General features: G+C 53.0%; 1 protein-coding gene across 1 annotated transcript; it reads left to right on the top strand.

Moving 5' to 3' along the window:
* The first annotated feature begins 557 nt into the window (after positions 1 to 557).
* On the top strand, positions 558 to 9,951 carry LOC129544739 (E3 ubiquitin-protein ligase TRIM65-like). Its single transcript, XM_055408633.2, has 6 exons — positions 558 to 3,495; positions 5,032 to 5,127; positions 5,327 to 5,560; positions 5,778 to 5,940; positions 6,162 to 6,224; positions 7,088 to 9,951. Exons 1-6 carry the CDS (start codon positions 2,707 to 2,709, stop codon positions 7,645 to 7,647), a joined length of 1,905 nt encoding a protein of 634 aa, XP_055264608.2. The 5' UTR covers positions 558 to 2,706; the 3' UTR covers positions 7,648 to 9,951.
* Positions 9,952 to 21,318: the final 11,367 nt, after the last annotated feature.

Genomic DNA, 21,318 nt, shown 5'->3' with positions numbered 1-21,318 from the left:
CCTCTGAGCCACAACTCTCCTTTTGAGGGCTTCCCAGGTGGATCAGTGGTAAAGAATCTGCCTGTAATGCGGGAGACCCAGATTTCATCCCTGGGTTGGGAAGATCCTCTGGAGAAGGGCATGGGAACCCACCCAGTATTCTTGCCTGGAGAATTCCATGGACCAAGAAGCCCTAACATAAGACACTGCAAACAGTCATTGTTCCCAGGTCTGAGGGACAGTCACGTCTATTTCTGGGCTATGTTAATTACCCCTCAAATTAGCTTTGTAGGTTCTGATGGGCAGCTCACACCATATCATATGGCCTCTTGATTCCCATGATGAGGGAGCAGGGACTGTTTCTCAAAAGGAGAAGAAAGGAAAAAAAAGTCGCTCCATCGTGTCCAACTGTTTGTACCCGCCAGGCTCCTTGGTCCATGGAATTCTCCAGGCAAGGATACTGGGTGGGTTGCCATGCCCTTCTCTAGAGGATCTTTCCAACCCAGGAATGGGATCCGGGTCTCCCGCATTACAGGCGGATCTTTACCACGGACCCACCTGGGAAGCCCTCAAAAGGAGAGTCACTGTAAAAGGAGTCATGGGTCTATTCCGAAACCCTGGAGTCTGCATGGTGAGTCTCCTGTTGGGACTTGCTGGAGGCTCTATATGGCACTGTTTACAGATCACTTCAGTTCCACTGAATGCTCAGTCATGAGCCCAGGTGGCAGGCCAAAGCTAAATTTTTTATCAGAAGCATACCATGCAGGATTCTCATCAGTGAAGCTTTCCCCTGGAGTGAACTGTTACTCTGTGAAGTCAGTTTAATTCTATAGAATGTGATTAAATTGTTCATCTGTTTCATTATTTCTTAAAAATATTTTCATTAAGATCATAGTTTTCCAAGAGATTTTTGGTGGAAATTTAATTCAATGTAACCAGTTCTAGCTTTTGCCCTCATGAGTCATATTTTTGCCCTTGTGGGCTTGCTTTTGTGCTTTTATGTCCTCTCTGTTTATTTTCCCCAAGTCAGATGTCACATTTGGCAGCTCAGAAATCTGATGGCCCAATGGTTAATAATCCACCTTCCGATGCAGGTGACATGGGTTTGATCCCTGCTCGGGGAACTAAGATCCCACACATCGCAGAGCAACTCAGCCCGCCCACCACAACTAGAGAGTATGCGTGCTGCAGGAAAAGACCCCGAGTGTCACAACTAAGATCCGACATAGCCAAATAAATATTTTTTTAAAAATCTAAGTCTCATATCTAAATTTGAGTATTTTTAACTGGTTCATTTTCTGTTAATTATTTCTAGCAAAACACATAAAATGAATAGTTCGTAACTCTCAGCTTTCTTGGAAGAAAATTGTGAGCAAGTTCCGTTGGATATTCTTGGATGGCTTTATGTCTAAGCTTGGGCTGTTGCTCCTACTCACATTTCATCCTGATAAGTCCGCACGTGTACTGTCTACACAGTTGGCAAAACACCCTCAAAATATGCCCTCCTTTGTGCAGTTATGATAGATAGCCGATAAGCACTTATTGGAGGGGGGAGGGTCTGGAAGGCCCCACAGAGTTCTTGAATGAGACGCTGAAGTTGGAGAAGGGTGTAGTTGGCAGGTGCAGAAGGGATGTGGGGCTCACACTTCTATCAGGGCTCCAGCAAGCGTCCACTTCTTTGCCGCCTTGCGCTGCACAGCCACTCCGAGCCTGGAAATGTGCTGTGCTTAGTCGCCCAGTCATGCCTGACTCTATGCGACCTCATGGACTGTGGCCCGCCAGGCTCCTCTACCCATGGGGATTCTCCAGGCAAGAATACCGGAGTGGGTATCCTGTCCCTTCTCCAGAGGATCTTACCAACCCAGGGATCCAACTCGAGTCCCTTATGTCTCCTACATTGGCAGGCAGGTTCTTTACCACTAGTCTGAGAAGCCCTTCCATGTACTACCCTGCCCTCCCCCCCCCCAAAAAAAAAGCATTATTCAAACTCCAGGAGGCATTTGCTGTCAATTTCTATGATGATGAAAAGCCTTAAAAATGCTTATAATCCTATAAAGACATTCAGGAAGAAACATGTCTCATGCTGGTTTTCTTTTAAAACTAAAGAACAGATGAATGTACATGGTTAACTGAGGCACACAACATTGTTAATAGTCAACTGTAATATGTTTTTTTTAAATTAACGAATACCATGTTATACTATTTACTTATCTTCATGTCTTCCTTTAATGAGTCTCTTTTGCCCTGCTGACATCACAAACAGAAGGCTGGGGCTGGTCAGGCTTGAATTGTGACATCAGGAGCAAAACTGTGGGCAGTCTCAAGGAGGGGGTCCAACGCGACAGGCGGACCACAGAACAGCAGCCAAAGGGAAAGGTGAGAAGGTGGTCGTCCAACCTCAGGGGATGTAAAGGGCTGGGGTTGGGGCACACTGGGCTGGGAGTCCTCCCAGCAGCTGCTGACCTGAGGCTGTGCCCTCTCCCCCCTATGCGAGCATAAGCACTCAAGGGCTTCCCTCCATCCACAGGGCAGCCAAGCCTCTGGCTTTCCTTGACATGCAGAGAGTTTCACATAAGTACTTCCCAAAAGGCCAAGGAAGCGGCTCGTTTCCCTTGTCACCATGTGACTTCTTCCTGCCTGTCCACCTTCTTGTCCAAGATTTGTTGCAGGAATTCGGGCAGGGACAAAAACATAAGCCTCAGTTTATGCCCCTATGTGGGTTGACGAATGGCACAGTCCCGGTACCCTGTGGGCAGACCAGCTGCTTCCAACAGAAGAAAAGGGGTCCCCCTCAAAGGCCCCTCAACTCCCACCCTGGCTTCAACCTGGCTTTGCCCCGTCTTCCCAGGGCCAGTCCAGGACCAAGCCCCAGCCCTACAGCCCACTGGCAAACTCACAGGAGCTCCCCAAGGCCAGTTCCTGATGAATGACAGCAGTCTCTGCACGCTGGAGGACCAAGTCCTCTGTCCCGTTTGCCTGGAGGTGTTCCGCAACCCGGTCAGCACCGCCTGCGGGCACAACTTCTGCATGAGCTGCCTCCAGGGCTTCTGGGACTACCAGGCCACCATGGGCGAGCCCCTCTACTGCCCCCAGTGCCGGGAGATCTTCCCCAAGCGGCCTCGCCTCTGCAAGAATGTCATCCTGGAAGAGATGGTGACCTGCTTCACCCAGGCCAAGGGCCAGACCTTGGGGTGCTCACGGAGCCTGGCCAGACCCAGGGACGTGCCCTGCGACTTCTGTGCCCCCGAGCAGCTCAAATCCGTCAAGTCGTGCCTGCAGTGCATGGCCTCCCTGTGCGAGAAGCACCTGCGCAGCCACTTCGAGGACCAGGTGTTCCAGGGACACCAGCTGCTGGAGCCTGTGTGGGACCTCAAGAGCCGCCTGTGCCGGAAGCACCGCAAGCTCCGGCGCCTGTACTGCCGCACCGAGGGCTGCTGCGTGTGCGGGGCCTGCCTGCTGGAGGAGCACAAGAACCACGACACCATCCCGCTGGAGGAGGAGCGCGCGCGCAAGGAGGTAGGGGGAGGGGAGGGGGAGGGTGGGGGAGGGGAGGGGGAGGGTGGGGGAGGGGCGCGTGTGGATTGGGGAGGGGAGAGGGTGGATGGGGAGGAGAAGGAAAAGGGTGCATGGGGAGAGGGGGAGGGGAGGCCGAGGAGCAAGAGGACTCTGTGTTCCAGGCACACCTTTCCAGGAAGGAAAGGATTGTAGCCATTAAAGGGTATTTAGTCGCTTTTCACTTTCATGCGTTGGAGAAGGAAATGGCAACCCACTCCAGTGTTCTTGCCTGGAGAATCCCAGGGACAGAGGAGCCTGGTGGGCTGCCGTCTTTGGGGTCGCACAGAGTCGGACACGACTGAAGTGACTTAGCAGCAGCAGCAGCAGTCGCCCAGTCATATCTGACTGCAACCCCATAGACTGTAGCCTGCCATGGTCCTCTGTCCATGGGGTTCTCCAGGCAAGAATACTGGAGTGGGTTGCCATTTCCTTCTCCAGCCATTAAAATGATGCTTGGAATTCCCTCATAGCTCAGTTGATAAAAAAAAAAATCTGCCTGCAGTGCCGGAGACCTGGATACGATTCCTGGGTCAGGCAGATCCCCTGGAGAACGAAATAACAACCCACTCCAGTACTCTTGCCTGGAAAATCCCATGGACGGAGAAGCCCAGCAGGCTACAGTCCATGGGGTCGCAAAGAGCTGGACACCACTTGGCGACTAAACCACTCAAAGTGATGCTTGTGAGGGTCCTGGCAAGACATGAAAAAGTGCTATCAGACTGATTGAATAAGGATCCAATCCCTGGCAGTCCAGTGGTTAAGACTCTGCTTCCACTTAGGGGAGCACAGTTTATCCCTGGTGGGGGAAGATCCCTCATGCCGTGCACTGCAATCAAAAAAAAAAATTAATAAAATGGTTAGTTCTTTATCTTAAAGGATCCTAAGTTATTTGTGATGAATTCTATTTTTAAAATTTTTTGCACAGAAAAAAAAACATACAAACATGTCAGGTTGGGTGAATCCCTTCCATTTTTTCTATTTTCAAATTATGTTTTCTCCATTTGGATTGCTTTCTTTGATGGAGTAAGTTTATTTGAAACATTCTATCAAGCATATTCTAGGATAAGGTTCGATCCCTAGTTGGGGAACTAAGATCCTACATGCCTCACAGCCAGAAAAAAATAGAGGGGTGTCCCTGGGTCATCTACCCTTCAGCCCTACCCATCCTCATTCTCGTTCAGACCTCTTAAGAACATAAGAGGTGGGACTTCCCTGGTGGTCCAGTGGTTAAGAATTTGCCCTGCAATGCAGGGGACACAGGTTCAACCCCTGGCAGGGGAATGAAGATCGCACATGCCACAACAAGAGAGTCCATGTACCGAAAGGAAAGATCTATGTGCTGCAGCTAAGACCTGATGCAGCTAAATTTGTTTTTTTTTTTTTTAATTCAATTGAAATTGCTTCTGAGCTCTGACATGGGACTGCCCACAGAGGGCTTCTAGGGCACCTCTCTGAATCACCGGCCCGCTTTTCTTCCACCTCACCCTCTCACCCCAGGTCGAGGTTCGGAAGGTCCAGGCCAATGTGGAGAACCAGATGCTGATCATCACCTCCGACAGCCAAAAGCACCGGGGCCAGGTGGCTTTTCTCTCGGTAAGCTTGGCCCATCGCCACCTCCAGTCCAGGCTTCCCCAGTGCCCTGCTTCAGGCTGAGGGGGTCTCTCAAGGGCTTGAAGTGGATGGTGTGCAGCCAGGCAGAGAGGTGATACCTCGGCCAGCTCTGGGCCCTGACAAGGAGGGTAAGGAGGTGGGGCTCAAAGACACCTCTCTGTCCCCCTACCCCTGCCCCCAGAAATTGATCCAGACAGCTCGGGATGAGGTGAACGCCTGCTTCTCAGAGATCATCCAGGAGATCAAACAGATGCAGATGAAGGTGCTGGATTTCGTGGAGAAAGAGGAGAATGCCGCCCTGGGGAAGCTGGGTGGCTCCATCCAGCAGAGTCACAACCGGCTCCTGAAGCTGGAGGGGGACAGCATCTGGCTCCGCAGCCTGCTCGCCAACCGCAGCGACCAGCAGTTTCTGCAGGCAAGGCCCCTCCCTACCCCCACCGCCCAGGGGTGCAGGGGCTTTGACAGTCCCTAACTCAGATGTCCGAAAAGCCAGGAAGAGGGGAGAAAGCTGTCTGGGTTTGAACATGGGCAGCTTTCCCGCCCGCCTCCTGGTTCTGGGGAACCACTAAGCCCCTGGCCCTTGCTTGAGACCTGGCTAACAAGTGGTACTGCCAGCCCCTCCCTGCCTGCAGGAGTTGCCCAGGCTGAAGCACTTCCCTGCCTGCATGGAACCCCTAATGGGCACCAACTGTGAGGAGAAGCAGAGCTTCCTCCAGTTGCCAGAGACCTGGGCGGAGCTCCGGACCCGACTGGTGGACATGGGTCTCAGCTTCATCAACCAGCTCCTCCTGAAGGGTTAGTTAGAACCTGCTTGCCTGGGGCAACTGCAGACCCATCTGCCTTCTGGGGATGGGCTGCCCCAAGGGCAGCGGTTGGGATTCCGGGCACTTTTAAGAGAGCCCGGCCTATCTGTGTACACCTTCTCCAGGTGACAACCTCCTGGAAGCCCATGCCTCTCTCTGGAAGGACACTGGGCTGTGAAAGTGTCCTCAGCAAAGCCCCTCCATCTTCCCCAGGCATTAAGATGAACTCCTATGAGGTGCTGCCCCCAGATGTGGACAGGAAAATACTTCTCAAGTGTGAGTCCTCGGTCCTGGGGTCCAGCCCCAGGGGTGGGAAGGAAAGGAACAGGGCCCTTGGTTGCCTCGATCGACCCAGTCCCACCTCTATTCAGGCCAGAGCTCCAGAAAGATGCCAGGTCTCTCCTGCCCTGACCTTGTACTCTGGACTGGAGACCTCAGAAGGCCTGTGACTCCACGGCCCGGAGAGGAAGGGGAGAAGGCTGTCCTGTCCCACGCCGATGGGTGGCAGGCAGGGCCTCCTCCGCTACCCAGAGGCGGGCTCTGCAGCCCTCTGTGGCCCTGATGTGGCTCAGCCTCTGTTCTCAGCTGGGTGCCTGCCGACCTCCCCTGGACTTTAGCCGAGCCAGCTTGGATGGCCCTGTCAGTCTCCCTTTTCAGTTAATGTCCCTGCAGCCCCTCTCCCAGGCTGGGCGAGGGACCAACTGACTCTCTAAGAAATCATCGGTGATGTCTCTGAGGTCTCCAGGGTCACAGCTGATGAACCCTTCGATGACCCCTTCTGAGCGACCTCCTCCAGGAGCCCCTGACACTCCCTCAGTCCCACCCAGTCTTGTGTCCTGAACAAACCAAAAAGGGGATCACGTTAGGGTATGGGGGGGTAGGGCAGATAGGGGGACTCTTGGTTGCCAACCTCTCTAGGAAGGCAGGCCTTTGGACAGCACCCGGCCGGACAGTGTCCACCCCTGCGGGCCGGAGTTGAAGACTTAGAGAGGGGGACGGAGGGGCCACTCTTGGGAGCTGGGGGTGGGAGCACCTGGTGCTTCCAGCTGTGAGCTTCGGCCCTCCCCTCTCCAGACCTCCAGCGCTCTGCGCCCCGGGCCCGCGGACCCTAGCCCCCTTTCCATACCCTCTCGGCCCAGGTTACTGCAACCTGAACTTCGACCCCACCACGGCCAGCGAGGAGCTCTTCCTGTTCAAGGAAACGCACTCGGTGCTGAACCTGGGCATCCTCCTGGAGCCCTTGGCGGCGGGCGGCCCCTTCCCGGGCTTCACGCAGTGGCCGCAGGTGCTGTGCTCGCGGGGCCTGGCCGAGGGCCGCCACTACTGGGAGGCCGACGTGTCCAACTCGTGGGTGTGCCTGGGCGCCACCTACCGCCGCAGCCCAGCGCTCGGCGGCCGCGCGCGCCGCAGCGTCGTCTACCTGCTGGGCCGCAACCCCTACTCGTGGTGCCTGGAGTGGGACTCGCTCAAGTTCTCCGTGTGGCACAACAACACGCAGACGGTGCTGCACGGCGGCTACCACCGCACGCTCGGCGTGGCGCTCGACTGCGCGGCGGGCTGCCTCTCCTTCTACGGCGTGGCGGGCGGCGTGAGCCTGCTCTACCGCTTCCTCGCCTCCTTCCTGGAGCCGCTCTACCCCGCAGTCATGGTCAGCAGCGGCGCCTCGGTCACGCTCAAGCAGCGCCCCTCCGAGGCCTAGGCCAATAAAGCTGGACTCGAGCGCTGGCTGCGCCCGCGCGGAGGGGCGCGCCGGGGAGGGCGGCCGGCCCCGCGGGGTCCCCTGGCCCGGGGGCGGAGGGGCGGGCGGCGAACCCGCCTCCTGACCCGCTGCCTGGACTTCACCAGCGCCGACCACCCAGGGGCCCCGGGAGGTCCTGGGGATCCCCGGAAACAGGCCGATCCTTCCGTCCTCACTGTCACGGGACAAGGGGCTCTGAACCAGGCTGGCGATCCCCCCTGGGACTGCAGACACCCGGTGGCCTCCAGAGGGGGGATTCCTGACCAGGATGCTCGGCCTCCCCGACCCGTGAGCTCCCAAGCCCCCATCGGAGGGTCTCCGGGCTGGTCCTGGCCCCAGGTTGCCCAGGAGTGGGCGGGGCTTGGGCCAGGTGACTCCTCCCCCGCAGGTGGCCAGACGGAGAGTTGGCACCTGACCTGGGGGGGTAGAGGTGTTCTGAGTTACTGGCTTAATTGGAGGTTAAGGAGTTAAGCCGGGGAATCATGACTGTGCCAGACCTCCCTCCCCAAAAGGCTGAGGGCCTCGGTCCAGGCGGGGCTGGGCCCCCCCCCCCCCACCGTTCCTCTGCCCAGCAAGAGTTTTTCTCACATGGCTGGTGTTTTGCAGCTGAGGAGCCTGTGGAACTGAAGCTCTCCGGGTGGGTGGGTGCCTGGAAGCTGCTCTCCCCACCCCCCAGCCTTAAGCCTACCGCACTCAGCTCCCCTGGGTAGCACTGCCCGGAAGCCAAGGGGCTTCATTCACATCCAGGTCTCTTCCATTTGACCTGCCCAGCCAAGCCAGACCGCGTGGAAGTCACAGGGAGAGGCTGGGCCCTGCCCTCCGACCCCAGCAGCTGTGTGCCCGGGGACTCGGCCCCTCTAGGGAAGCGGCCTGGACATTTCCAGCCTCGACCAGTCACTTGTTCCTGTGGCTTCTCATGGGAGGGTGGGGGGTGGGCCCGCTGGGGTTAATGATTGGCTCCAAAGAGGAAATGAGACAGTCACGGGGAAGAAAACTCCCTGGGGCAACATGGTCCAGAACCAGGGTGTGCCTGAATTCCAACCCCGCCTGGCCTGTTGCCAGAGACGTCGGTGACCTTCCTTTCTCACTCTGGGGCCTGGCAGGGTGGCCGATCAGCAGGTGGAAGGTGCGCTCAGATGGCCTTACAGAGAGGGGCGCCCTTTGGCTGCTCTGACCCTGGGCTGTGGTTCTGTTAAACTTCCTCCCTGGAGGCTCCCCTCAGCACCAGTCCAGTAACTTCCATTTCTCACCAGTGCGACTGGTGTGGATGGGTAGAAATGAAACCTAAACCTTTTCCCTTTGAGGGGAAAGCTTGCATGCCAAAGTACTTAAATCTTGCCTCCCCACTCTCCCAAATCAGTCCATGGACTGAGGTCAGGAAAGGCTGAGGGGGACTTCCCTGGCAGTCCAGTGGCTAAGACTCTGAGCTCCCAATGCAGGGGGCCCAGGTTCGACCCCTGGTAGGGGAACTACAACCCATGTGCAGCAACTAAAGATTCCGCGACGAAGATCGAAGGTGCTGCAACTAGGGCCCGTCGCAGCCAAGTAAAAATTTTTAAAATGCTGAGAATGTAAAAAGCGTGACCCAAGGAGACAGCAAGAACCAGCTGCATGGATATGAGTCCTTCCCCATGAGGGAGCTGATGGAGGGGCCTCCCTCACCAGCTCCTCCAGGCTCTGAAGGAGCCTTCATGTGGTGTGTGACGCTGGAGCCTGATACACTCAGGCACATAATGGTGTGAAACCCACATCAAAGGCATGTTACTTGTCTGCTTAAACAGTTCCCCAAGTTCGTAAGCCCCCGGGGATCCACAATGGTAGTCCTGGGGGGTGGTCATCGGATGCTCGCCAGTATTTCAGAAAGCCAAACAGCAAGCAGGCCTGTGTGTCAGTGAGGCTGATTAGGAAACCGAAATGTTGGGGTTCTTGGCTCAGCGTTTGCCTCCTGGGCAAATATATCACAGCAGATGATTCAGCGTGCAGGATCAGCCAGAGCTCTTCTATAACCCACATGGGTGAGCCCTGGCCTCAGCCTTTCCCCGACTGTGAAGAGACCAGGGAAGGCACTGTCCCTAGACTGCCACCCACATTGTTCTCGTGCCTTCCTGCTCCTGCCTTAACACAACAAATTTTTTTTTTAACAAGAATCCAGGCAGACTGTAAACTAATCTTCCCCAAGGGTTATTTCACTTAAAAATTCCTGTGTCATTTCTCACAAGAAGATTATGTTCCTGTATTACTTGGGCAATTTTTAAAAATATATTTGCATATTCTGTAAAAGTAATTTTGTTTTTGTTTAACAAACACATAATGCCTACTGCACACCAGGGGCCCTGTTCATAGCAAATGAAATGTTCATGGCAAAACTGAGCTCATTTAATTCTAATAACAACCCCCACCCTATGGAGGAGGAAACTGAGGATAAAAAGTGCCTTGTTCAAGATCATGAAGGTACATGAATTGGGGAGCCAGGTTCAAACCCAGACAGTCTGCTTTTTCAATCACTATGCCACACCACCTCTCCAATAGCGCATTCTTTGTAGGAAATTTACATAATATAGAAACGCAAAAGAAAAGAAAATATTCCAGGGCTTCTCTGATGGCTTAGTGGTAAAGAATTTGCCTGCCAACACAAGGGACCCGGTTCCATCCCTGGTTGGGAAAACCCCACATTCCAAGGGACAACTAAGCCATGCACCACAACCACTGAGCCCAAGCACTCCAGGGCACGTGAGCTGCAACTACTGAGCCCGCTCGCACTAGAGACCATGTTCTGCAAGAAAGAATTCACCACAATGAGAAACCCTTGCCCCACAACTAGACTGTAAACGCGCCTCCGCCTCCGCCCTGTTCTCCACACCTAGAGAAAGCCTGAGCACAGCACGAAGACCCAGGACAGCCAAAGATAAATCTTTTTTTTTTTTTTTTTTAAAAAGAAGATATTCCTACCATGATCCTTACCACCTCCCTGCAGAGATAACCTCTCCTGGAGAATTTCCTTGCAGTCTTCTTTTGTTATAAAGATGTAGATGTTGTAGCTAGAAGACACAACTATCACGCGTTTTCCAAAGTTAGTTTCAAAACGTCACATGACATAATATTACATCTTACACATCCGTCCCACAGCTTTGTTTTATCTTTAACTCCTTCCCTGATTCCCTCTAGAGGTGGGTGGCAAGTGGCAGCCCAGTCGAAGTACCAATGTTGCTTCCTGGGTGTTACTGAAAGTTTGACCCAAACTCACGGGGTGGGAGGGTGAAAGTACGGAGCTGAAGGATGCGGGTAGCAGCAAAGGTTTCCGTCCGTCTCGGCATCCCATCACACAGATGAGGACAGAGCAGGAAGCAGGGCCAGCTGGCAGGAGCCTCAAGAAGAAGTCTTAACTCTTCCCTTGACCACGAGAGGGTGTGTGCAGGCTGGAGGTGGAAGGGAGGGGATGTTTGTGGGAGCCTCTGGCAGAGGCCCTGCCTGTAATGCAGCAGCTACCTGACGGCTGTCAGGAGCATCTCCCCTAAGCCAGCAGAAGCACAAACCCTACAGTTTTCTTCTGTGAGAAAGGCAATCTTTTGGGAACCTGGACCAGGTCCCACCAGCTCTACAGAAGTAAGCCGGCCTTCCCCTGTGGCTCAGTGGTAAAGAATCCACCTGCCAATGCAGGAGACACAGGTTCGATCCCTGGTCAGGGAAGATCCCACATGCCACAGAGCAACTAAGCCCATCCATCACAACTGTTGAGCCTGTGCTCTAGAACCTGGGAACCCAAACTACTGAAGCCTGCCAGCCTAGAACCCAACCAAGAGAAGCCCACCACAATGAGAAACCCATGCATGACAACAAAGTGGACCTCGCTCGCCGTAACTAGGGAGAATCCCATGCAGCAACGGAGACCCAGCACAGCCGAAAATAAGTAAAACAGAAAAACAAAAAATAAAGAGGTAAACCATCTCCAGCCTTCCCTGCTGACCCAATCCCATCCCCACTCCCACCCCAGCTCCTTGCCTCAAACATCAGTGTCCAGAAGTTCTTTACGGACTGCATCACCAGTCCCCACTCCATTCTACTCTTCAACTCGAGTCACCCGCCCTTTGCTCCTGCCATCCCCTCTGCTGGGAGCATGCTTCCACCTTCACCCCCTTCCTTATTCTTCCTCCTCATTACTTCTTTTTTTTTTTCGGCTGAGCCCCACAGAATGTGGGATCTTAGTTCCCCAACGAGGAAGTCCCTCAAATGAGTCTTAAGGACTAAGGAGGAGAAAGTAACAAGCGATGAGAAGGAGGGACTTCCCTGGTGGTCCAGTGGCTAAGACGCTGAACTCCTAATGCAGGGGACCCAGGTTCCATCCCTGGTCAATGAACTAGATCCCACATGACGCAACTAAAAATCCTGCATACTGCAGCTAAGACCCAGTGCAGCCAAAAAGCAAAAACCCGAGGAACCACTTTAAAAAAACAAACTTAACTAAGATATGTTTTGCCCCAGGAAGCCACTCAAAAACCCTCTTCTCCCTAAGCCAGGTGGGCTTTCCCCTCTCCCGCCATCACCTTCTACATGCGTCCTTCCTGGCACCCACCTTGTTTCATGTGGGAATTCTCCATCAGACCGACTGTATGCTGGGTATGTCATGTTGGTCTCCCTTGCTTAGCACATGCCTGCCACATGTGAAAGTGTGAAAGTAAATCAGTTGTGTCCAACTCTTTGCGACCCCATGGACTGTAGCCCGCCAGACTCCTCTGTCCATGAGATTCTCCAGGCAAGAATACTGGAGTATATTCCAAGTGCCAGGAAATCTTCCTGACTCAGGGATTGAACCTGGGTCTCCTTCATTGCAGGCAGATTCTTTACCATCTGAGCCAGTGCTTAATTGATATTGACCTAAGGACTGAAGGAACACTTCCAGCAGTCAGAGGGCGGAAGGCCACCTAGATCCTTTCCTGGGTCAGGCTGGGCTGGCTGAGTGCAAGTGGCCCAGGAGTGGCTGCTCACCTGGTTCCTTCTTCCTTTGCATCCTTTTCTCCCTCCCAAACCCAGGTCCATGTGCCCACTGCATCCAGATAGATGCAAAGGACCTGTGAATTCTTCCCTGGTTTCCATCTCAACCTCCCTCTAGCCTGAAGACTCTTCGAGGCTGAGGGCCCTCCAGCAGGCATGTGAGGGGAGAGACACAGACCTCTCTGACCTCTGTTTGCTGATCTGCAGGAAACCATGGATTGAGATATCACTTGTATTTTCTGAAGATTATACAACTCCCAGGGCTTCTCAAAGCAGATGGTTGGAAAACATGGTGCATTTCAGGTAGAGCCAAGACTAGGATGAAGCCAGTGAGACCCTCACCAGGGGCTCAGCATGTAAGTGCATACATGTGTGCTCAGTTGCTCTGTGTGTCCAACTCTGCAACCCCATGGACTGTAGCCCGCCAGCCTTCTCTGTCTATGAGATTTTACCTGCAAGAGTATTGGAGTGGGTTCCCACTTCCTTTTCCAGGGGATCTTCCCAACCCAAGGATTGAACCCATGCCTCCTGTATGGGAAGGTGGATTCTTTACCACTGAGTCACTTGAGAATCCTTCAGGATTTAAGGGGAGGAGGCAAAAAACTCAGGAAACAAGGTAAATAATATTTAAGGCAAAATTTCACCAAATCAAAATTAATGCAACAATCTATGATGGACAGAATATCAAAATTGTAAATAAAGACTCATCTTTTGTGAACTCCCTGCCAGTCTAGTGGTTAGGACTCTGCTCATTCACTGCCAAAGGCATGGGTTCAGTCCCTGATAAGGGAACTAGGATCCTGCAAGCTGGGCAGCATGGCCTAGAAGAAGGAAATGACCTGACCCACTGCTTGCACTACCTGCCACGTACCGCTTACACTAGTCCCAGCCCTGATTCCAACAAAATTTTACTCATGAAACCATTGACCACTCCACTGGTACTTTTTCTTTTTTTAAGGCTCCTCTGTGTGGCATACGGGATCTTAGTTCCCTGACCAGGGATCGAACTCATTGCTGCATCGAGAGCTCGGAGTCTTAACCACCGGACCACCAGGGAAGTCCCCATTGGGCATACATTATTGGTCTGATTTTCTAAAAATATTACCTTTAAATTACTGTTAGATTATTATGTATGTATGTTAAGAATTTTTTGTGTGTTTATATTCTTGGCTGCACTGGGGCCTTGTCGCTGCACACAGGCTTTCTCTAGTTGCAGCGAGCAGGGGGCTACTCTAGTTTCCGTGCACGGGCTTCTCATTTAGACGGCTTCTCCTGGTACTCAGCGGAGGCTCATGGGCTTAGCCGCCCTGCGGCATGTGGGGTCTTCCCAGTCCAGGGGTCGAACTTGTATCCCCTGAGTTGGCAAGCAGATTCTTAACCACTAGATCACCAGGGAAGTTCTTGCTATTTATCTTGTTTACTGAGTTTTGCTGGTGTCCCTGTAAATTGTGAATTCCAGGAAAGTGCTTCTTCACTCATCTCACCCCAGACAGGGGTTTCCCATGTCCAGAACTTACTGGCTGGACCAGAGGGAGATGGCATTGATGCCAACTGTCCGTGAGCTCAGAACAATCATGCCCACGTGCCCACAACGCTCCATTGTCAGAGGTGTGTATGTACACTGATGCTTCAGGCGAAAAGCTGAATAAACTAAGGGACAGGCTTTGAGGGGCCTTGTGGCCACACCAGGGGCAATGGGTGCTGGTGCTGATGGCAAGTTCTGGCTGATGTTGGGCTTCAGGGTCACTGGGGCACACGAGTGAAGGCGCCAGGTTGGATATCTGGGCTGAATATAGAACATGTGGAGGGGTCAGGATAAAGGTGGTGGTGGGAGCTACAGCTGGGGTGAGGAGAGGAGAGGTGAAGGTCAGAGCCTGGGGGACTCTGCCATTCAAAGGTCAAGTGCAGGCACTTCGCTGGTGGCCCGGTGGCTAAGATGCTACACTTCCTATGCAGGGTGCCTGGGTTGGATCTCCTGGTCAGGAACCTGGATCCCACATGCCACAACTGAAGATCCACAGCCAAAATAAATAAATGAATAAACATTTTAAAAAAGAAAGGAAGAGCTTTTTCCGCCGTCTTTCTGTGCTGCCAGAATGATGCTCATAAATGTCCCGACTGATGCACTGAAGCGTATCAACAATACCAAAAAGGGGAGCAAACTCCAGGTGCTTGTTAGGCCGTGCTCCAAAGTCATCGTCAGGTTTCTAACTGTGATGACGAAGCATGGTTACACTGGCGAATTAGACATCATCGATGATCGCAGGCTGGGAAAGTTGCTGTGAACCTCACCTGCAGGCTGAATAAGCGTGGGGTGATCAGCCCCAGATTTGATGTGCACCTCAAAGATCTAGAAGAATGGCAGAATAACCTGCTCTCATCTCGTCGATTTGTCCTGACATTGTCCTGACAACCTCAGCTGGCATCATGGACCGTGAAGAAGCAAGACGAAAACGTTCAGTTCAGTTCAGTTCAGTCGCTCAGTCGTGTCCGACTCTCCGCGACCCCATGAATCACAGCACGCCAGGCCTCCCTGTCCATCACCAACTCTCGGAGCTCGAAAACGTACAGGAGGGAAAAAATCCTTGGATTCTTTTCTTAGGGATGGACTGTATACAAATAAAATGCCTCAGAGGAATAAAAGACAGACAGAGCAGGGACTGCCCTGGTGGCCCAGTGGTTAAGACGCCATGATTCCAATGCAGGGGGTGTGGGTTCGAACATTAGTCGGGAATCTACCATCCCATGTGCTGTTCAGTGCATCCAAACACACAGACAAACAGAAACATAGGTCAAGAGCAAACATTACAGGTGGCCAGAGACACGAGAGGAAGCCCAGGAGAGAGAGATGTTCCACAAACCAAAGACAGAGCTGATTTCAAGGAGGGAGGGCCCAGTGTGGCCTGATGCTTCAGGCAGATTGGGACTAGACGTGCTCATTGGATGTGAGCTCATGGGGTGGGAATGGTGAGTGGGGCAGAAGTTTGCCTTAGAGAGAGGAGGGGGAGTGGAGGCGTCAGGCTATGGAGGGGTGGGGGCGGGAGCCCGAGGCGGGTATGAAGAGAAGGAGGGTAGATTTTTGTTCTGGTTTCATTTTAGGAGAGGCTCGAGCTTGCTTGAATGCGAGTCTCACACAACAGCCTGCCTGCATGACAATCTGAAATTTCTCTGCGTAGATCTGTGCCCAGCAGAAATTCTAGATTTAGCAGGAAATGCTAAAAAAAAAAAAAAAGCCACAGTTTCCAAGGGAAGAATAAGGGTCAGGGGAGAGGGCAGCTTAGGAACACGATGGAAGACCCCTCAGAAGAGGTGGACCTAGGACTGCATCCCAAGGATGGGTGTCTCCATCAAGCCACAAATGCCCACTGGGCACCTGAGCTGGGTTGAATAGAGTCTCCCCCAAGTTCATGTCCATGCAGAACCTTAGGATGTGACTTTCTCTAGAAACAGGTTTCTGCAGTTGTCATTAGTTAAGAGAGGGTCATACTGTAGAGGGCCTCCCACGTGGCGCAATGGTAAAGAATCCACCTGCCAATGCAAGAGACACGGGTTCAATCCCTGGAGAAGGAAATGGCAACCCACTCCAGTAGTCTTGCCTGGAGAATCCCACGGACAGAGGAGCCTGGCAGGCTACAGTCCACAGGGTTTCAAGAGTCGGACATGATTGAGCACACGCACACACATACTGAAGTAGGGTGGACCGTAATCCAAAGCCTAGTGTCCTCATAAGAGGAGAAAACGGAGACATGGAGACATTCAGATACAGAGAGAAGATGGAACAAAGACAGAGGGATGCAGCTGCAAGCCAAGGATTGCCAGCAGCCACCAGAATTCGAGAGGAAGGTGTGGGCTGGACTCCCTTTCGGAGCCTTCGGAGGGAGCTGACCCTGCCAAGCATCTTGATCTCAGACCTCTGGCCTCCAGAATGGGGAGAGAATACAATTCTGTTGCCTTGGCCTTCCACCCCCGCCCTGAAGCGCCCCCTCACGCCCTCATTTGTGGTCCTTTGTGTGACAGCCACAGGAAACCAACACACCTGCTGAGTGTTTGGCTCGGTGCTCTTCCAGGAGCTGGAGATACCGAAGAAGACAGCTCCCCCAGGTTCTTGGAAAGCTGAGCCTATCTGGGGCCACCAGGATGTTCCAGAGGGGGTGTCACTTGGCCTTCATCCTTGCAAGCTGAGGGGTTATCCAGAGTGATGGGAAAGCAGAGAGATGAGAAAGCAGGCAGGTGGCTAGAGCAAAGGAGGGATGGGACCGGCGGGCCACAGGGAACCAGAAAAACATGCACTTGGTTCCGGCGTGCTCTGGCCACCCCAGAGGGAGGTGGGCCTTCAGGGAAACGGCATGATTTTTTTTTTTTGCTGTGCTGCCACACTACTTGCAGAATCTTTTTCATTTCTTTGACTGCCCTGGGTCTTAGTTGCATCATGTAGGATCTAGTTCACTGACCAGGGATCAAACCTGGGCTGAATGCATTGGGAGATTATAGTCTCAACTACTGGACCACCAAGGAAGTCCCCCCAGTTTTGTTTTGTTTTTTTAGTTTTATTTATTTATTTTGGCTGTGCTGGGTCTTCGCTGCTGTAGGGGCTTTTCTCTAATTGTGCTGTGCAGGGTCTACTCTCTAGATGTGATAGGAGGGCTTCTCATTGCGGTGGCTTCTCTTGTTACAGATAGCACAGGCTCTGTGGACATGGGATCTTCCTGCCCAGGAATCAAACCCATGTCTCCTGAGTTGGCAGGTGGATTCTTTACCACTGAGCCACCAGAGAAGCTTCCCCTTCCCATCCAGGTTGTTGTTGTTGTTGTTGTTGTTTTAATATTTATTTAGTTTTGGCTTCAGTAGGCTTCTTTGACCTGCACGCAGCATGTGGGATCTTAGTTTCCTGACCAGGAACTGAAATCGTGTCCCCTGCATTGCAAGGTGGATTCTTCACCACTGGACCCCCAGGGAAGTCCCCACCCAGTTTGTTTTTAAATGGACAGTTTTGAGCGTATCAGGGCAGCCCGGGCAGGGAGAACCATGGGCTCCCCAAGAGGAAGGGGGGTGTTGGGTGTGAAGTGAGGGCTCGAGGAGTGACATCTGAGGGCAGAAACGCACATGGGGTGGGAATGGGTGAGGAGGCGAATCCCCAGGGCCAGCTGTCAGGTGCGTGGGCTGGAGTACTGGGAAATGAGTGTGCAGAGCAGAGCCTGCCAGGGTGCTGGCAGAGTGTCCTGTGAACTCAAAGTTGGCGTGGCCTTCCAGTGCAGCCCTGAAAAGTGAGGTGTCTTTTTTGTTGTTGTTGGCTGCACCACGGGGCATGTGGGATCTTAGTTCCCTGACTAGGGATCAAACCCAGGCCCCCTGCGTTGGAAGCAGGGAGTCTTAACCACTGGGCAGCCAAGGAAGTCCCCAAAGCGGGGAAGGTTTTGGAAGATGATTCTGCCATTTCAGGCAGAGAGGCTGAGGAGAGAGAGTTGTCAAGGCTCAGAGTGTGAGCTGTGTGGGCCTGAAGGGGCCCCAGCTTCAGGAAGAGATAAGACATCTGAGCAAGATCTCAGATGGAAGAGGCAGTAGAATTAAGTTCAGCTGGACATGGAGATGAAAGCCAAGGGGAGGGAAGTAGGCCCCGGATGGGATGGAGTCAGAGAACAGAGGAAGGACCTGGTCTGAAGAGGAAGCTGCTGTGGGCAGTGTGGGGACAGGCTCAGTTCCGGTGACAGTGAGAAAATCTCAAGGAGAAGGGCTTGGAGCTCCAGAGACAGGGGTGGTGTGGAGGAGAGACTCTGGGTAAGAAAGGCAAAAGGAGAACTTCCCCGGTGGTGCAGGAGCTAAGACTCTGGGTCCCCATTGTGGGGGCACAAGTTCAATCCCTAGTCAGGGAAGTTCCATCTGCCTTGCAGTGCAGCCAAAAAAAAAAAGAGAGAGAGAGAAGGAAAAAGCTGGAGAAGAGAGGACTCAGAGTGAGGGGGTTGGAGTGGAGGGGAGGCCAGGGTACTAGGTACCCCAACATTAGGTCTCCAGCTATGGTCAGTCCTGGGAGAGATTGGCCCCTCAGATTTACGTTTAGGAGGCTCTTTGGGGGAAATGGCGAGCTGAGTGGCATGGCCCAGGCCTCTGGGGGCAGCTGACAAGTTGATACAGGCCCTGGCAGAGGAGGGCAGGAAGGCAGAGGAGGGTGACAGGCAGGGGGTGACAAGCAGAAGGCAGAAAAGGGACAGAGCTGGTGGAGTAGGGGAGGGGCCTGCGAATAGGAAGGTGCCCAGGGGCCCAGTGCCAGCAGCGTCCAGAAGAGCCTGGATGGACTGTCCCCACTAACCCAGCAGAGGGCACTCTGTCCATGCCAAGGACACCACAGGGTCACAGACACAGGCCAAGACTCGGAGAGAGGGGAAGGGGGACCAGCATCCCATCCTGGAGCTTCCCAGTAATTAAAATATTTTTAAGGACTTCCCTGGTGGTCCAGTGGTTAAGACTCCCAATGCAGGGGGCATGGGTTTGATCCCTGGTTGGAGAACTAAGATCCCCCATGGCGCATAGTGTGGCCATATGTATATATATGGAATGAGGGACTGGCTTGGGGCGGGCAATACTCCATTCCTTCACTAAGCCATTGAGGTAGTATCTGAACAGTACTTAGAACCTCCTCCATACATGGTGACCTTTATCATTACAGTTATTATTATTCTATGGTACACCCTGTGTTAAGGGCTGGGGCAATGTTGATCAACTGGGCAAGAAAGTTCCCTAAGGCTCAGGGAACTTAGTGTGGGAGACACACAACACTCAGCAGGATTAGGGCCTTAACATGGGAGGTCTGGGAGGCCTTCCTGGAGGCAGGGGCTTCTAAGCTGATACGTGCAAGTCAACCAAGGGCTGACCACATTTTTTTTTTTTTAAAAAAAAGGATCATCAGGACTTTCAGGGAATGGGAACAACCATGCAGATGCAAAATCTCAGGCGGGGTTGGCAGATCATCAGTAGAACATGGTTGTTATTCTTAGTGATGTGTGGCAATTGCGTTCAGTTCAGTTCAGTTCAGTTCAGTCGCTCAGTCGTGTCCGACTCTCCGCGACCCCATGAATCACAGCACGCCAGGCCTCCCTGTCCATCACCAACTCCCGGAGCACACTCAAACTCATGTCCACAGAGTCGGTGATGCCATCCAGCCATCTCATTCTCCGTCGTCCCCTTCTCCTCCCGCCCCCAACCTTTCCCAGCATCAGAGTCTTTTCCAGTGAGTCAACTCGTCGCATGAGGTGGCCAAAGTATTGCAGTTTCAGCTTTAGCATCAGTCCCTCCAATGAACATCCAGGATTGATCTCCTTTAGAATGGACTGGTTGGATCTCCTTGCAGTATAAGGGACTCTCAAGAGTCTTCTCCAACACCACAGTTCAAAAGCATCGATTCTTCGGCGATCAGCTTTCTTCACAGTCCAACTCTCACATCCATACATGACCACGGGAAAAACCATTGCCTTGACTAGACGGACCTTGGTCGGCAAAGTAATGTCTCTGCTTTTTAATATACTATCAAGCGTTAGTCAATACTAATTGTTTAGTCACTAAGTTGTGTCCACCTCTTTGCGACCCCATAGACTGTAGCCCGCCAGGCTTTACTGTCCATGGGATTCTCCAGGCAAGAATACTGGAGTGGGTTGCCATTTCCTTCTCCAGGGGATCTTCCCAGAGCCAGGGATCCAACCCACGTCTCTTGCACTAGCTGGCGATTCTTTACCACTGAGCCACCAGGGAACCCCACTACTGACTACTTAGAGTTAACTCCTACAGGTTTATGACTCTGAGCAGCTGCCTCCCTCTCTCTTTGAGCAGATGCCTCGGTTTGCTTCTCTGAGTCCCTGGTTGCCCACTCCTCATTTTACAGCTGTGATATGCTCTAACAAAACTGGGCCTGGTGACCAGGCTGCACCCTCAGACCAACCCTTGGGGCACAGAGTCACAGAGGAAGGCTGCCGGGATGACCTGTGGGAGTCACAGACCTAGTTCTGAGCTCTGCAGCCACAGTGACTATGCCCCAACGTGGTGGGAGCTTTATTCTGAAGAAGTGCCCAGAGTTTGGGATGGTGGAGGGGGTTTGCCCACAGCTCTGAGTCTCACCTTGTTGAACAGAGGTGGAAGATTAGAGTGAGGCTTCCCAGAGGACAGTGGGGTCCTGGGAAACCTCGTTTGATTTTTCCAGAGAGGGAAAGAGCCTCCAGGAAGTCCCTGGGCATTGAGTCCCTGGGTAGGGCCAGAGTACCCACAAATGGGGTGGAGAGCTACACCCAGCCTGTTCTGAGCACCCAGGGTAGGTATAGTCAAGTTCTAGGTTTCGGGTGAGATTCCTGGGACAGGGCGCCAAGTGAGAGTCCTCGACTTTGTGCAGAAAACAAGCCATAGTAAAGCGGAAGCGAGCTTATTTAGAGAAATACACGTTCCATAGACAGAGGTCCCTCTCAGAAGGTGGGAGTGGTTCTGGTGTATGGGTTGTTCATTTTTATAGGTTGGTAATTTCTAACAAATAGGAGGATTATTCCAACTATTTTGGGGTAGAGGTGGGGATTTCCGGGAATTGGCCACCACCCATTGTTCTGGTCGGCTTTGCAACGATCTTGACGCCCGTGTCGTTTAGAACGCTAATGCGTTCCAAGGAGCACA

Source organism: Moschus berezovskii, chromosome 20 (genome assembly GCF_049115385.1).
Source record: "Moschus berezovskii isolate FMDL1 chromosome 20, NW_MosBer_1.0, whole genome shotgun sequence".
NCBI lineage: Eukaryota > Metazoa > Chordata > Mammalia > Artiodactyla > Moschidae > Moschus > Moschus berezovskii.
This window is presented reverse-complemented; position numbering and strand designations above follow the sequence as displayed.

Excerpts from the sequence above, each read along its gene's own strand:
- LOC129544739 (XM_055408633.2), top strand. The coding sequence starts at position 2,707 with ATGGCACAGTCCCGGTACCCTGTGGGCAGACCAGCTGCTTCCAACAGA. Across the intron at positions 5,941-6,161 it reads CAACCAGCTCCTCCTGAAGG|GCATTAAGATGAACTCCTAT; the intron begins GTTAGTTAGAAC and ends CATCTTCCCCAG. Across the intron at positions 6,225-7,087 it reads CAGGAAAATACTTCTCAAGT|GTTACTGCAACCTGAACTTC; the intron begins GTGAGTCCTCGG and ends CTCTCGGCCCAG.